Here is a 17,428-nt window from a genome sequence, read left to right on the forward strand (position 1 = left end):
ATGCAGACAGGCATGGCCAACTCCAAATGTGTGGATTTATGTAAGGGCCAAGGAAGGGAAAACAAAAACCCTTCTGTGGAATCATGTATATTCTCTAGGCATTGTTCCACTACCTCCTACATAGCCAGTTCCATTCCTACATGGAATTCTTCAGGCCCTGTGAGTGCTTGGGAGGAAATTTATTAATAATTTTCAGGCACTTTTAACACAGATTTAAACAACAGTAAAGAGAGCTGTGCTCTGCTTCCTGCTGTGCTGGTGAATAACTGGCCGAAGAGCCTGCAGTCTGGAAGGGTGTTACAAATCAGAAAAATGGTACAAATTCACCACTTAGGGATACATTTTCAGAGCAGCTGTTTCATTGCCCAATTCACACACACTACATTAAAATGTACCCATTAAGCAAAGGTCAAAGAACGTTAGGCAAGATCTCCATGGATCTCTCTCTAAAGGTTTGGCTTAGTACCACAACTTGCCATGACCGGCATTTCAGCCACCATGGGTTGAATAATGAAAGCTATTAGATAAACATCTTTACTATAAATTAAAGAAATGATAGAGCCCTAATGGAACACAGTGTAACATGACCACGTAAGGTTATTTTTTTCATTAATCAGGCATTTAATGATTTGCTGGCTCAGCAAGTCTGAATCCATTAGTTAGCTTATGTGGTGGTTCTTATTTACATCCAAGCTTTGAAATAAAGCCAGAAATGGCTCTGCTTCTTCTTGGCCTCTGTACAACATCTTTCGCTATCTTTGTTGGCTAGTTCGGACACTCAGAGCTGCTTTGTTTACTCAAACATGTCTAATTATTGCACTTCTTAAAACTGCAATTTGTGATAAACGTTTTGATTTTAAGGTGACAGATGACAACTGCCATGAGGCAAAAAGGTCAGCAATTGTCAATTAAACCACATGGGGAAAAAAGAGAGATTATATATGACTGAATGCCAAGGATGACAAAATATACAATCAGATTTGTACATTCTTTGAAAGGAAATGTGAATTGTTAAGCCTAGCATGAATCACATTGGATCAAATTCTCATCAGGGTTGTACTAGTATAACCAAGGGGAAAATAATGTATACAGTGACATGGTTGATTGTGCTATAAATATAAACTTTTCTGTATTAGTAAGTACAAACAATTCTTTCTGCAGATCATCTCCTTTCATTTATATTACAATACAGCATAGGACTGCTGTGTGTTAATATTACCTCCGCACTTTTGCACTTGCAAATTGTACAATTAAATGTTACATGTACAAAAAAGCAGAAATAACATTAACACATAAGTTATACATTGTGCTGTATTATAAATGAAGAGGTCATGATCTGTACAAAGAATATACTGTACCTACCAATACAGAACAATGACTGGAGTTCAGCCTTACCCTGGTATGCTGTTTCTTGTTTAGAAATAACTCCAGAGACCATACTGATTCCTTTGGTCTATAGTTTAATCCTAAAGATTCATTGGAGGCTAGTTCTTAGATTTTAACCTAGATAATATGTTCCAAGCTGCAATGTTTTGGGTGGATTTTTATTTACTTGTGGGATTGTCTTGGGAATTGGACGTTTACAGGCTTTTCCAGAGCACATGATGCCCTTTTTAGGAAATTAATTATGGGCTGTAGTCTTTTATGGCTGTGCCTGTATTGCTGTTAATTGTAAAAGGGGCTCTGGAAAAGGGAACAGTTTTAAGGGGAGAGGGAGAGTGGCAGCCTGCATTCTCTCAGGCTAGTTCCTTTTTATTTCTCCTGTAGGTAAGAGTGGATGCAAAAGGTGGGGGAGGGGAAGAGTATCTTTTTCTGGCAGCTTCTTAGACACGAGGTGAAGTACAAGATGTAACGACTGTCTCAGGACAATGTTTGTTTTTAATCAGAAGAGGCTCCTGCTCCTTTAAGAGAATCATTGTGAGCATTTCTAAGGCTTGTAAGTTATCTTGGGGGAGAGGTAGAAGAAACAGAAATGGTTCATAAGGACACAGGCAAAAGAGCTAAAGCAATAACAGGCCATACAAAGTCTAGGTTGGAAGCATGGCTATGTATGGACAGAGGAGTGAGCAAAAGGCCTGTAAGTGGCTCTTGCACACAACAGCAATTTCTGCACTCTGGAAAACACAGGGATGTCTCAGTCCTGCTTCCCTTCCAAAAAGCAGGCAGAAAGGATGCAGCGTCATGGCTCCAACTGCTCCTTTGCACCTGTTTGTGGAGCTGGGCCAAAGCAGGGGGAAGGCACAATCTGCTCCATCCTAATGGATATAAGAGATTGCTCAACTCCCATGGGCAAGGATCTCCACTGGGAGTCTAGTCAGCATTCCTATATAGGTGGCCCAGCGTGGTTTCACACTGCATCTTATGGAGAGGGTAATGCACATTTTCTTTACCTTTAATATTCTATGGTACTTTATCAACAGGTTGGCTTTCCCTTTTCCAGGGGCAATTTGTAAAATGTGCACCTTTATTTTGGCTTTCATAGATTTTAAGACTAGAAGTTATCAGATCATGAAGTCTCACTTCCTGTATAAAACAGGCCATAGAATTTCATCCACTTACCTCCGTATGAGCCCAATAACTTGGGTTTGACTAAAGCTTATCCTCTAGAAAGACATTCAGTCTGGATCTGAAGAATTCAAGAGATGGAGAATCCATCAATTCCCTTAGTAGATTGTTCCAATTGCTAATCAGTCTCATTTTAAAATGTGTGCCTTATGTCTTAGGCTTTAACTTCCAACCATTGACTCTTGTTGCAGACAAAGCCCTTTTCTGTGTTTGCGAGATCAAGATTTGGCCCTTAAGGAAATGGATGAATCCAGAGGCTCTGTTCTATTCAAATTTATATATCATGCTCACCGCTGTAGTACCCGAGTACTTTCCAGTAGTGCATTAAGTAATGTGACTAACATCCATCACAAGTTGTTTCTTCTCTGATTCTCTCCCTGGGGGAGAAGTGTGTGCAGTGGGATGTTTGTTTTGGTAGGTGTATTTCTTTGTTAGTTTTCAGTTGAGTCCAGAATGCCAGATGTCAGTTACCTCACTACAAACAGCACTTCTAGATTGCTTCTGGATTATTAATTAATTAATTAATAATTGGAGATATACCAATCTCCTAGAACTGGAAGGGACCTTGAAAGGTCATTGAGTCCAGCCCCCTGCCTTCACTAGCAGGACCAATTTTTGCCCCAGATCCCTAAGTGGCCCCCTCAAGGATTGAACTCACAACCCTGGGTTTAGCAGGCCAATGCTCAAACCACTGAGGAAAAACTCTATGTGGTTGAATACTTGGGCTCTGCAGTGCTCAGGTGCCATGGTGATAGGCTCAGGATAAGAACATTAGCTAGACAGGTAGGTTCTTCGTAAATATTATGGATGGGTGAACTGATTGAGTAGAACATAATAAGGAGTAAAACCAAACTAGTATCCAAAAATCAAATGGGATTTTTAAAAAAAAAATTTAACCTCAGAAAATAACACCCTGTGTTACTTTTGTATTATATCCATCTTCTGGCTCTGCACTTCCACGTTCTGGAAACAGAAATGTCCATATACATCAAGAAAAATTGTTTTAATGGTATTTTCTGGACAACATGAGCAGGAATCACTGTAAATCTGGTGAGGGAGCCTGTTCCCACAAGATCTCCAACCCAGTTTTCCAGATTCAGGAGGTTAAGATAGTTAAGAGAAGCATCCAAACTTCTGGGGTTTTATCTGAACCAAAGCTTTCAATGTTTGCTCATCACTAATAAATGATTCACTAAACAAATCCAAAACGAGGGCCCTTATTCCCTCCTTATGAACGGATTTGTTTGTGTTTGCAAAATATGAACCTTTTTCCATAATTCAAATAAGGTGCTTGTAAACTGAAAAACGGAGATAAAAATTAGTTAGGATCCCAAATCGTTAGGAGAAGGTAAGTGTACTTACAAATTTAAAAAAAATCATTTCAAACCTGGTCCTTTGTTACTGAATTGGGCTGACATCACTATCCCCAGAGCAAAGTAAGACATGCAGCTCACAGCTCTGTTTTAGGTTTCAGTGTTGCCATTAACTTTGGCAGAAGAAACACAGAACCTGAACTTAGGTCTTGACAGGCAAAATTTCCTTTTGTTTAGATCTTTAAATGCCCACTGCTGACCAGTAAAATGTCGAGGGCTAAAGATGTCCAGAGTTATGTGCATTTGGCTCATTATTGATTTAGAACCAAGGACCATTAGGTATTGGACTGGTTTAAATTTGGCTGAATACCCTCCTATCTGCTCTCTAGTTCCTCCATGGAGGCCAGAAGAAAGAACATGTTGACAGGATCTTCCCTTATTCACTTCTGGTGATGGAAGAAAAGGGAGGTTAACTCCGAGGCTCTTCAAACTCCAGTCCTCACTGGGTTATTTTCCAACTCTCTTTCTGCTGATCTTAGGTCCACTAGGCATTCCTGTTTCCATACCCACTGTGAACAAAGGAGGGATGCTGAGGAATGATCTTTCTATTTCTGCATTCCAAGTTGAAGGAGTGGGGCGGGGGGGGATCCAGGTTAAATGTAGTCTCCAAGAAGAACAAATAACTGATACTAGTACTGTATGGACACATGTTTGGAAAGTCAAAGGTTTCTATTGCATTTCAGATTTGCATATAGAACTTTCAGGGGTTTAGTTGGATGTTCAAAGAGAAGCCAATATTTTCTTCTGCTTTATATTATAATGGTCAAAGTTGACTAGTTTGTGCATAATTCTAGACTACAGAAACATGCCTTCAAGAGGAGAACTTGTAAAGGACATTGTAGAAAATGCCAGCCAGGGCTGCCCAGAGGATTCCGGGGGCCCGGGGTCTTCGGTGGCAGGGGGCCCTTCCGTTCCGGGACCCACCGCCGAAGTGCCCCGAAGACCCATGGCGGGGGCCCCCCCGCCGCCGAATTACCGCCGAAGCGGGACCCGCCGCCGAAGCGCAGCCCGGTCTTCGGCGGTAATTCGGCGGCAGGTCCCGGAAAGGAAGGGCCCCCCGCCACCAAATTGCTGCCGAAGACAGAGCTGAACTTCGGCGGCGGGTCCCGCTCCGTCTTCGGCGGTAATTTGCCAGTGGGGGGTCCTTCTGCCCCGGAGCGGAAGGACCCCCCGCCGGCGAAGACCGGGAGCGGAAGAAGCTCCTGTGCCCGGCCCCGCAAGAGTTTTCCGGACCCCCCGGAGCAAGTGAAGGACCCCGCTCCAGGGGCCCCAAAAAACTCTGGTGGGGGCCCCTGTGGGGCTCGGGGCCTGGGGCAAATTGCCCCTCTTGCCCCTCCCTCTGGGTGGCCCTGATGCCAGCACAGCTCCATAACACTACTGGAGAAGTTAATTGTGGACAAGACTTGTTATTTCTGCCATTGTGGAGAAGACTCTGGTCTGCTTCCACAGTTGAGGTATGGCATCAGTTGGCATGGATTGTTCCTGGCTCTAGCTTTCCCCTCAGGTCCACATCGCATGCACAGGGAAGGGATGCTCCTTTTGGGGGACAGCTCCCCCTGAGTACCAGTCACCCCAGGGGGGATGGGAGAAGCAGGGAGAAGGCAGGGCCGTGGCCTCTCTCAGCTTCTGACTCTGTGCACTAGTTTATTCGCCTGGCCTGTTGCAGAGAAAAGAATACATTGCATCCTACTAAAAACTAATGTAGTGTGTGCACACTTCCTCTGAGGTAGGGTGACGAGTTGACAGAGGGGATTGGCATCCTAAGGATCACTCTCTCTGAGAGTTCTGCACTGTCCCCCATACTCACAGTTATGGCTAAATGCTACAATTCAGCTCTACATGTAAATGTAACATGTGGGTCTAACACCTAAACCATGACAATACTGACAGGAGAATGAATAACTTAATTTTTAAACTGCATACAGAGCGTTCATCATCAGCTGTATGGCTCTCAGACATATGAGCACCAAGAAAATGGAGAAACATACCCTCGCTGAGAATTCATACCAGTTATAAAATAAAGCCATAGGTAGGTCAACAAGCTGATAGATCTGGGAGGATCAACAGAAGCCTATGAACAGATATACTATGGAAAGTCAAGGTAAGATGGGGATCAAGATCAACATGGAATATGCAGTAAAAACTGGCGAAGTAAAATTGAAATGGACTCAATATTCAGAGGAGGGAGAAATTAGCAGTATGTGTGTGACATAAGCATGAAGCAGAGAGATTTACCCCAAAACAAAGTGATGACAATAAGATTCACAAGTTAAGATCATTATATATATATATATATATATATATATATATATATACACACACATACACACACACACACACACACACTATATATATATATATATATATCTTTAAATAAACAGACAAATAAAATTGTCTTTTTTGTGTGTAAAAATAGTTTCACAAATTTACATTACCTGTAGGAAAGTTTGGGCCCATAACCGAGATCTGATTTTTAGTGCTGCACTCTTTCCTCTTTCTAGCTGTCCTACTGTACACGAGATTATTAAACACTTCACGTTTGTACAGTTCTGTATAAAAGTAAAATGAAATTATAACAATGCTTTTGTAACAAGACTAATGTGACAATACACACATTTAATTATTCACAGATTTAATTACTCTCAACTGCTCTAAATTGAAGAAAAAAACCCTGTTTCTTAATGTATTAAATATCATGCATCTTCAAGAATTTAATCTAATACCAATGTACAACAGAAGACATCTGAAGTGCCTTTGTGAGAAATGAATAATCACAATGGGGCTTCTTCTAAGTTACCTATGAATACAACCCTTTACATATGTTAATGATGACAAAGCTAATAGCATTCACCAGTCTGGTTTGAAGAATTCTTAGAAAGTCCAACAGTTTAACAAAATCTTGTTTATTCCTCTTTCCCCTTTCCACCCCTCCAGCCAGTTCCTTGTCTCTTCTCTGATTCCCAAACTCCATATTTACACTCTCAAAACTTCACCTCCTTCTCTGACACTCCTAATTTTCCTGGTGAAATTTAGATTGTAAAGCCAGCATGTTTGCTGAGCTTCATTAGCTGCTCTATTTGAGCCTTATGTTCTATGAAGCTTTCCTGGTGAGCAGTGATCCTGGATGGGAAAGACTAGAAAACACACAACTGCATACAACAGCCAGCTGGCCTTAGCCAAGACTATAGACCTGCTGGAGTCTGGAATGGAAATGTTACCAGCCAAGGTAAGGAGCTGGTTGGAACTCATGGACAGGGACGAAGAGTTGGAGAAGGGGATCTATTGGGGAAATCACAGAAAAAGATAGTGATGTACTGGGCAAATGGAATGGAAGGCAGCTCACAGGGAGAGGGAACTAAAAGCCAAAGGTCTGTTGGAGGTCACAGAGTGTGTTTGGGGTATTTATCCAAATAGATCCAAACCTAAGGATAGGTCTACACAGCATTTTGGATCATGTGGGAGCAAGCTTTCCAGCCTGGGCTGACAGACTTGGGCTAGCAGGGCTTGCACTAGCATTCTAAAAATAGCTGTATAGACAGCACTGCGAAGTTGTGGCTTGGGGTGGAGCTCAGGCTCTGAAGCCTAGGGAGGAGGATGGATCCAAAATGCTGTGCAGAAGTGCCCTAAAAGATCTGGACTCAGTTCAGGGGAAAGGCTGATATTTTGACTAGTCCATTTTCTTTTCTCGCTGCTACATAGTTTACTCACAATGGCGATGCAAAGTGGTTTTGATTGTCTTAAAGCAAAGGTATCGCCTCTCCACACAACAGCACTTCACTAGTGCTATAATGTACTTTCTGTAAGAACATCCTCTTTCAGAGACCATTCTCTAATAAAACTGGGTAACTACCTTCGGAAATAGGGTGCTAATATATTTTATTATGTCTGAAAATATTCCAGAAAGAGTCATGCCTAGCTATAGTGCTACACCAGTATAACAATATTCCCCATAAATCTCTCTCTCATTACATCTTAAGTAGAGGCTGTGCACGACCTCTCTACTTTCCACATCCCCAGAAGAGTCTCATGCTATAAGCCTTGTTTACAGTACCTATTGTAGAGGATATACATATTTAATTCTTCCTATTCAGTCATTCTCTAACCAGCTTTATTTAACTTTTCATCTGTTTTCTTTTTAATGTCTAATTACAGAGAACAAAAACACATATTAACAAAATAAATCATTACTATGGAAAAAGCCTGATTTTTGGCTGAAAGTTGAAGACCTGAGCACACATTCCTATTTTTCTTAGTAATGTATTTAGTCCTTTATAGTCTTCAGTAAAGTGAAACCACAAGAGGTAAAAAGGAAAGAAACCATTGTTTAGTAGACAGGACAGGATTCGGGCTAGTTGGAAAATGCTTCTCCCTGTAAAAAAATGACTTTCATCAAAAACTGAAAACCAAACAAATTTTTGAGCTGAAAATTAAAAATTTTCAGTTTTCATCCAAAAAATGTTTGATATTCAGATGAAAAGTCAAATTTTTCGATGGAACACAGACACTTTCCATGAATATTTTAAATGTTATTAAAAATCCAGTTTGTCAGCAAAAACAATATTTATGGAAAGTTTTTAACCAGTCCTAAACATAGTACTCGGTCAAATGGGCTAATGGCAAAAACCAGCATCAACTAACAAAACAATACATTGGCTTGCTTTTCTAGCCTAAAAACACACCACATGACTAGCGAGAGACTACCAAACATCTCCATACTTTACATATGCCTGCTGCATATGCCACCTTCCTAAGCATCTGGCTAATGCTACTGTGAGAGACTGAATCCTGGACTAGTTGGACTGCTAGTCTGATCCGGACTGGGAAGTCCTATGTTTCTGTGAAATCAATCTAATATTGTCTGTCTGGATCAAGCTGCTGACAAACCTCTGGTTCTTATTATTTTAAAGTACATAATAAGATGCAAATACTGTACATACTTATACATTTTGTTAACCATTCACAGTTGCTGAAGTCATTTCTATGCTGACAACATAAGAGACTAGTTACAGAGAAATATAACTGATAATTAAGGCATTACTGAGAAATGGATTAAAAGTTTTGTGGCACAAATGGTATGTCTTCCAAAGGCTAGGTTTTTTTGCAGTCTTGCTAGAATCAAAATTATTTCCAAAGTGTGATGTTGTTGGTCTTTCTGATGATGGAAGAATTATGCAGGACACAACAACCATAGGTATATGAAATCAGTACTTCTGTGATTCTATTTTTAATTAAAATAAGTCATTAATTTCAGATTTGGGCTCCCCCCATTTAAAAAAATAGCCAAATTCCATTTTCAGACATAACATAAAGACTTTGTTACTTTACAAGCAGAGCTTAGGCCTATGGAGTTCTTTTTTTCCTGACTATTTGTGACAAATGCTGGTGATAGCGAGGAGCTCAAACATATGCTGACAGTGAACCGTTTAACTGGAGACTGGACAGCAGGAAAGAAATTCGTGCTGGGGTTAATAAAAATAAATGGAAATGATGGCCACAAGAATCCCAGCTTTTGGCCTCAGGTTACCGATTTAGAAATCTAGCCTCCAGGCAAAACAAACTAGTAATTGTGATGCTTAAATACTCTAAAATGTGGAGTACTCAATGTATGAACAACAAAAACCAGACTGACAGCATGTTATCATCCAGATGTTCATGTCCCAGGAGGCTTTGAGACTGATACGCAAAGCTATTTTGCCACACTGGCTGAGAGGTCTTTGCTGTTCCCAACATTTTACAGACCCTGCGTTTTTGATTGGTTAGATATTTACCCATGAAAACTAAAAAACTGCTAAGTTATACCAGAACTATTTTGATGGCTTGTGATACTTTAAAGAACAAAAGACTTGACATTTCTTGAAGCCAGAGAATGTCTTGAGTATTTATTGAATGAATATTTGCACTTGACAATAGTTATGGGACAGAGCTGTTATTTTTGGTGTATTTCAGTAGCTGAGTTTAAGAATTTTATGAAAATGTTAAAGCCCCATTAACAAAATATATGCATAGATTTAAAAAGTGTTACTATTTCATTATTTTAGGCCATGATCTGGTGAAAGACCCGAGTGAGTGGGTGGAGGCATGTGTGTGCAATCCTTGAGCCTGCCCAAAGGCCACTTGAGGCAATGCAGTGGTAAAGAGGTCTGCATGCGTGGACCCAACTGCAGTACTGGGTACTTAGACTGTAAGATCCTTGCGTAAAGAATCTGTCATAATTTGTCTGTAAATGGTGCAATATATAATACATAGTTAAAACAAGAGATTTAAAAATCAGTTGCTCCATCACTTACTTGTCACTTAGAACAGTAGGAAATTAAAAGTCTGTAAAGAGAATATGACACAACCAACAGTCACATTGTAGAGCTTGCGAATATAGTCCCAGCACTATATATTTCAATTAGCTCACCAGTATTTTTGCGTAGCTCTTCCTTTGTGGTTCTACCATGGTGACATCCCTCCGCCCGACATAGTGAGGAATAGTGGAGTTATGCAAAAAAGCAGTGAGTTCCGGGGTGTCCTGTGGAATAGCAAACTGGAAAAAGAAAGACAGTGAACTGTAATGATACACCATATAGTTATGTATGTTGCTTTCTTGGGGAACTTGAACTTTATACTGACTTTAAAAAAAAAAAAAATTAATAGCACTGCCATGAGACTAGATACCACTTTCTTCAACTAGCAGCTTGATTTGTAATAGCACAGCAGGATGGTGTCCAGCAATATGCGTTGCACTAGATCATTTGTTTTTCCAATCTTCATTCTTTACTGGAGCCAATTTCATTGCTGTACTTGTTTTTGTTAGACTCTTGGGCCCAGATTCTGATCTCTGTTGCAGTGTAAATTCAAAGTCACTCCCACTGAAGTCTAGTTATTAATAGAGATCAGAATCTGGCTCTAGGAATTTAATGGTTTTACCAACATCCAAAAAGATCTGCATTCTACTATCCTCATCTTTGGTGGTTGTTTCTGGAGGATTAATTATTATAACAAAAATTCTCCAACTTAGTAAAAACTCCAACTGATTTGTTTTTAAACTTTGAATATTCGCAAACAGAAAATTTAAGAGACAGAAATCTCAGAGCCAAAGCCTATTTTTATTGTTGGTAGTTTTGTCTTTAGATGATATAGAAGACATTTAGCTTCTTCCTTTGTCTTTCCTGAAGCCTCTAGAGAAACATAAGGGATCCTAATTTTTCAGGAAGGAGAGATAAATTCTCTAATTTAGCACAGTTTTATCAAGTCAAACTGCAGCGAAATATATGATGAAGTTTATGATCTGACCTCAAAAGGAATTCACGTAAATACATCCAAAACAATTCCTTAAGGGCCTCAGATTAAAGGAATTTAGAGGCTGGTATGCATTTAAACTCTGAAGCACAAAACCTGCATTTATTTTAAACAAATTCCTAAAAGAAGTATTTGCAATTATCAGAATTTTTTTTTAGTATAAAAGGTAAACACAGACATAAATACACACACAACCCCTTCCATAAACTATTCCTGTATAGTACTATATTTCTACCATTTGTCTGATCTAATGTCTGAGGGTCAGAAGAATTTACTTATTAACATCCCACACGGTGGAAGAATAGTATAATTAACTGCTGAAAAAGTCGTTAATCAGAAGTGAAATTCTTTTACTTAAATTAATTTTTTTCTCTGCAATAAGGAAATATTTAAGCAGATAATAAATCTCTCTCTCTCTCTCTCTCAGTGAGGAAACACATGGGTGTTACTTATTTCCAAGATTCTCTCATCAGTACATGTAGGGCCCCTTAATGATGACAAATTAAAAGGAATACACTCTAATGAACTTTGAAACTTATCTTTGGAAGAAGACATCAATATATGATCACAGATTATATATAAATGTAGAATTGGTCAAATACCAGATAAAAAAATTGTGAATATTTCACCAAGTATAGGGTTTTGGCAACAGGGAACTGCAGTTATTGCAAAAATCTAAAGCTAGTCTCCATGATTCAGCTGAAAACTTGTTCTTAATCTTGAGTATACATATTTTACATTAAATACATATATTCTATCTACTAGAATAGTTAGTGACCAGTTTGGTAGCTGGAATCCCAATCAAAGGATTCCAAGGTTGGATAGGTCATGAATAGAGCTGGTTGGGAAATTTTTGATGAAGTGGTTTTTTGTCTAAAAATACAAATTTTTCAAAACCAAACCGTTTTCTGGAATGTGCCAGTTTCAATGACATTTTAGTCAGGATGTTTTTTTACCCCCAGCACCCATGCCCAAAGACAAAATACACTGAATAGATTACCAGGCTAATATATAAAAATAAGTAATGTAGTGTATGTTCTATACAGGGTTAAAAGTCCTTGGAGGTTCCAGCTCTCCTTATTCCAGAGTACTACAACCCATCCTCTCACATGTTTAAGAAATGTATCCACAACACTACATTTCTCAAACACCTCCAGCAGTTCCCTCTTCACATCAGGAAGCAATTCTCAGGTAGCAAGATTCTCTCCAGAGTGAAAAGCCTTCTGGATTTTTTGCAGCCCCCAGTCGACCACAACCTATTCTCTGTGGGGAGATGGCTGGGCAGCAACTCCAGCTCCAAAAGCTGGCAGTGCTGGCATGGGACGGACATGGCTAGGCTAAACCCTGATTCAGTGCATCCCTACTGCAGCCTCAGTTTGTATGGCCTTCACTGGAGATCAAAGCTGCGCTAGACAGGCAGGACCACCTGGGAAGGATAGATGTGGAAGCAGCTCCGGTTCTACCTTGGGAGCTGAATCTCTCCAGTGGCCCAAGGGGCCAGGTTAGTACAAGGAGATCAAATTGTATTCTCCCAGAGTCAGGAGTGGTGGTTAGTTTGGCCCTTTGTTTCTAAAGCTTTCCATGCACTTGCTCCTGACTATCTCATGGACCATACCTTTCTCTAAGCCATTTGATGATCTCTAAATTTGTCTAGTTTTGGCCTTCATGGCCCTTCCACACACCTCCTCTCTGCAGTTCCTGGCATCTACAGAAAACTTCCTATACCTCTTTACCTCCTCAGCTCTTCATCTCTCATGTCAAACCTCAGCTTGAAAACATAGCTTTCCTCCTTTTCTTTCGATGCAACAACCTCTGTTGTGATTTGTTATTTAACTCCATGGAGTGTTTTGGAATGTGACTTGTATAAAAGATGTTGCACAAAAGAAAATTGTTTATAGTTGCAGACATCTGCATGCTCCACTGATGTGTTTGCATGCCTAGAGCCCTAAAAAATAAATGTCATTTGCCTGCCAGAATCACTGTTCATGTAGAATCCTCACTATAAAAAGGGAACCTGAAAAAGCCCATTAACAGCTATCCATCTCAACTGCTGGGAAAATTAAAGGTTTCTGAGAATGGGATCCATGGAATGGCTGGAATTTAATGTCATATTCCGCACGAGACTAGTGCCATTAAGGTCACATTTGGAAGGTGATTTGCTGCATGGGAGGGGAATACATACTTGGGCTGAAAAAACTGTCAGATAAAGGGGAGGAGGGAAAGTAATACCATTCTAAGAGTTTTCCCTACACAAAAGAAGCCTCAAATAGAAAATCCCCCCCTTTTCCCCACTTTGCCTCCCCCGCCCCCCAAGAGCATACAAAAACATTGATGGATTAAATCTGCCCTTTTGGAGAAAAAAAGCATAAGAAAAACATTTGTACAAGACAAGATCAATTCAGCACAGTGAAGAGGTTTGCTGGAAGGTATGCATGAAATGGAAAAGTCCAAAGCATTTTAGGCTGGAAATTTCCAAGGAGCCTACAGGAATTAGGTGTCCAAATCCCGTTAAGTCCAGTGGAAGTTAGACATCTAATGTCCTTCAGTGAAGTCTCAGCCTTAGTCAACATACAGTCTGTCCTGGAAATTGAAGCTTTTCCCCTATCAGCATCTGTTCCTGTTTGTTGTAAGCAGTAACATATGATGATAGTATTTATTTAACCCTATTTATTTGAAACAAATTCATGTATCAGCAGTTATTCTGTTTATGATGCTTTTGTAAAGTTAAAATATAGAAGGGCTGTTTTAAATTTATGCTATAATATGCTGAGAATCTAAACCCTTATTTAGTCTGGTTACTCATTGTGATGCTTCCATTGCCATGATTAAATTTCACACAAAACAGAGATATGACATCACAACCCTCATTACCAGCCAGTGTCATTTATGTAACAGATGTAGCCATTATCAAAATAAGATAGGAATGAGGAAAAGAAAATAGGAATGTGAAAAATAGTAATTTTCTGTTTATGTTAAAAAATAAAAATAAAAAATGTACTACAGCCTGAAGCATGCTTTTTCCTGTCAGTTCCTCTCTCACCTGACTATAATGCTCCCAGTTCAGCTTCTTAAATCAAAATTTATAATTGAGAAGTCTTGTTGAACACAGCAGCTGTGTGGGAAGAAAGATATGGAATTTCTCTTTGTATGTCAGCTGCCTGCTCTCACCAGTGGTTTTTGAGCTGCTGAACTTCAAAGGAAAATGTAGCATTTCTCCCTTATCCTGATCTCTAGAACTGGGGAAAAAATTTTGTCTGAAACTTTTTTTCGGGGGGTGGGGGTAAAAAGTGCAGATTCAGCAACACCAAAACATTCTGCAAATTCATGTTGGTTTCACTGAATAGTCCATGTTGACAAAGAGACAACAAGAAAATATTCAGAAAAAGAAACACTTGCAAATGTTGAAATGAAAACAAACTGTTTCGATTTTTCTGTTCAAAATAACTTTCTTCAAATAAAAACAGTTTAAAATGCTCTAAATTGAACCAAAATATTTAGTTCAAACCAAAACTGAAATGTTTGGGTTGAACAAATCTTTTGATTTTTTGGAATTCTTAGCAAGCCTAAAAAATTGTTGTTAGTACAATTTTACTTAGCACTTTCAAGATTAGCCTGTTTAAGCTGCTTCTGCAATACACAGCAGCACTAGCCAGACTGAAGCTGAAATGTACCAGTGAAAAAGTAGTCCTTGATTTCAACCCCCAGTGGCCTGCTAGTAACATAGCTGCCCTTGTGTAGGGCATAGATTAGACTCTGAAATCCCTGCTAATATAGATCTGTAATAGGTTTTGCATGTGGACCTCTGTTTCTCCCACAATTTACTCTCTACTGGCTACACACAAGAAGTGTCTGGAATCAGTAATGTTTAATAAATTAGCTATCTTGTTTCTCATGGCAAAATATGTAGAACTGGAGCGTTCTGCTAAATCTTCTGACTTTTAACCAAACCCAGCTCCTTTTGGGGGATCTGCCATAACAAATGTGGATCTTAAAATACACACATCTAGACAATGACAGATCAGTGCTTTTGTGGAAAGGTTGCTTCTAGGCCTTTACATACATAGGTTTATCCCAAACTCCAAAATCTGCATAGCTGCTATGAACCAAGAATCAGATCTATAGAAAGGAAAATAGTTTGGATGCATGACATTAATTAACAATAATACAGAATAGAAAACCAGTTGGTCCTTTTTTTCCTGACTGGGTCATTGAAATAATTTGAGAAGCATTTCATTGTAAAAATGACTAACAAGAGACAAGTGAAAGGTTATACTGATAAGTGGTTTTTCGCCTTCCTCTGCAGCATGGGGCACGGGTCACTTTCTGGAGGATTCTCTGCAGCTTGAGGTCTTCAAACCGCAATTTGGGGACTTCGATAACTCAGACATAGGCTAGGGGTTTGTTATAAAAGTGGATGGGTGGGATTCTGTGGCCTGCATTGTGCAGGAGGTCAGACTAGATGATCACAATGGTCCCTTCTGACCTTAAAGTCTATGAGTCTAAGTGCATCATACTGCTGACAAAGCAAAAGCTTCCACAAAGTTATAAAATAACAATATATTGTATGAATCCTTTCATCAGGCATTCATACCTAGTACCTACCATTAGTGTGTTACATTCCATTCAGCATTGCACTCAGCAATTACATTTTATAGCACAGTCAGAAACAATGGATATTTGTTGAAATATTAAAAACCACGAGCACTTAAAAGCAGCTATAAAAAGAGACTCCTAATGTGACTACATGGAGATAGAGTTTATCATTTTAGGTAATCTGGGAATTCACATACTATACAATTTAAAGTACACAAATATACAATGTAAAAAAAATCTCCATACATGGCAGCTAAAAACAAACCATTAGAGTTGAAATATAAACAACAGAGCAGGCAATTTATTAAAAAATGACAAGCAACTGTGGTGTAGTTAATAGTAGTGAAAAAAAAATCACTAGGGCCTGATAAGAAAATAGTGTATTTAAAAGTGAATGGACCAAATTCTAAGGTTTTTAACTCAGGGAAATTTGAGTTGGCTTCCATGGAAGTGTGAGTGAAGACTTGGTAAAAACTTGATGCCGGATTATTATGGTTGACTGCTGGGTATGAGTGCAAGATGTGTCCGTGTGTGCAAGAAGCCTTCCCCAGGGGCCATTTGTGCTCCAGTACTGGGGCTAGTTAGTATTAGTATTTCATTAGTGTCTAGGAATCCCAGCCCTAAGACCCCATTGTGCTAGGTGCTGTACAAAGATTGAATAGAAAGGATGATGCCTGCCCCAAAATGCTTACAATCTAAACTTCCAGTTCTTTTGCTCACCTGAGCACAAAAACTTCATGGGACTAGCAGTGTTAGCCACGCCAAAGGAGGCTGGGAAGGAGGTGGAGTAATAGAGTCCCTCTGTCTCCACCAGCCATAGAGGGAAAGCATTCTAGAGCCCTTTAAAAGTGTGTGGCCAGAGCTGCCGCAATTGTCACTCTTTGCCTGTCCATCAGGCAGCTCTAGGATGTTGGTGCCTTGCACCTTAAAGGCACCTTTCAGTGAGGACTTCAGGTTTTCTCTCAGAGTTGCTCCCTGTATTTATAATACACCAATAATTCTGAATGAAATTGGCAAGTATTACAAGATGTATAGCAAGTTATTTATTTATACTGTCCCAATAATTGCAAACTGCAGTAAAGTCATACCCGATATATGTATTAGAAATCTTGTTTAAGAAAAGCATGTACATAATATTTAGTTTGTGTATGAAATTGTTTAAGTCTAAGAAATGGACAGAAAGCTTCTTCAAATTACTTGAAGATGTTGAGCAACCTTACTAAGGAAATAAATGTTATAACAAGTATAGTACAATAACGAATAATTATTCGGTAGATTTTTATTTCAGGAACTCAATTGTTTTTTTCAAACTTTATGCATTAGTGATGTGCAACTTTGAGGTCTTTGTTCTGCCAAATGATTCTAGCATTTGGAAGTAGAAGGGGAAGAATAAAAGATGGGAGAATTTTCATTTCTAGAGAAGAAATGTTTGATTATCTTGTACAATACCAGTGAGCTTATTTATGTGATGTTAAAACTTAGCCCTGCTATAGCACCTTCCATTGGAGGATATCAGAACACTTTATTAAGCATAAAGAGAAATTTATCAATCCTCAGCACTCCTAAGTGGGTATTATCCCTATTTTTCAGATAATGTGACTGAGGCACACACT

The 17,428-nt window shown here is 39.3% G+C and overlaps 1 protein-coding gene across 2 annotated transcripts in view; it reads right to left on the reverse strand.

Moving 5' to 3' along the window:
- The window catches only part of ITGA8 (integrin subunit alpha 8), a 175,718-nt gene that overhangs the window by 28,549 nt on the left and 129,741 nt on the right, over positions 1-17,428 (reverse strand). For both annotated transcript variants that reach the window (XM_045004723.1, XM_045004722.1), the window contains 2 exons: positions 10,342-10,467; positions 6,374-6,487 (listed from right to left, as the gene is read on the reverse strand). In XM_045004723.1, the coding sequence (XP_044860658.1) occupies positions 6,374-6,487; positions 10,342-10,467 (240 nt within the window). The remainder of the gene's footprint in view (positions 1-6,373; positions 6,488-10,341; positions 10,468-17,428) is intronic.

This window comes from Mauremys mutica, chromosome 2, assembly GCF_020497125.1.
Source record: "Mauremys mutica isolate MM-2020 ecotype Southern chromosome 2, ASM2049712v1, whole genome shotgun sequence".
Classification (NCBI taxonomy): domain Eukaryota; kingdom Metazoa; phylum Chordata; order Testudines; family Geoemydidae; genus Mauremys; species Mauremys mutica.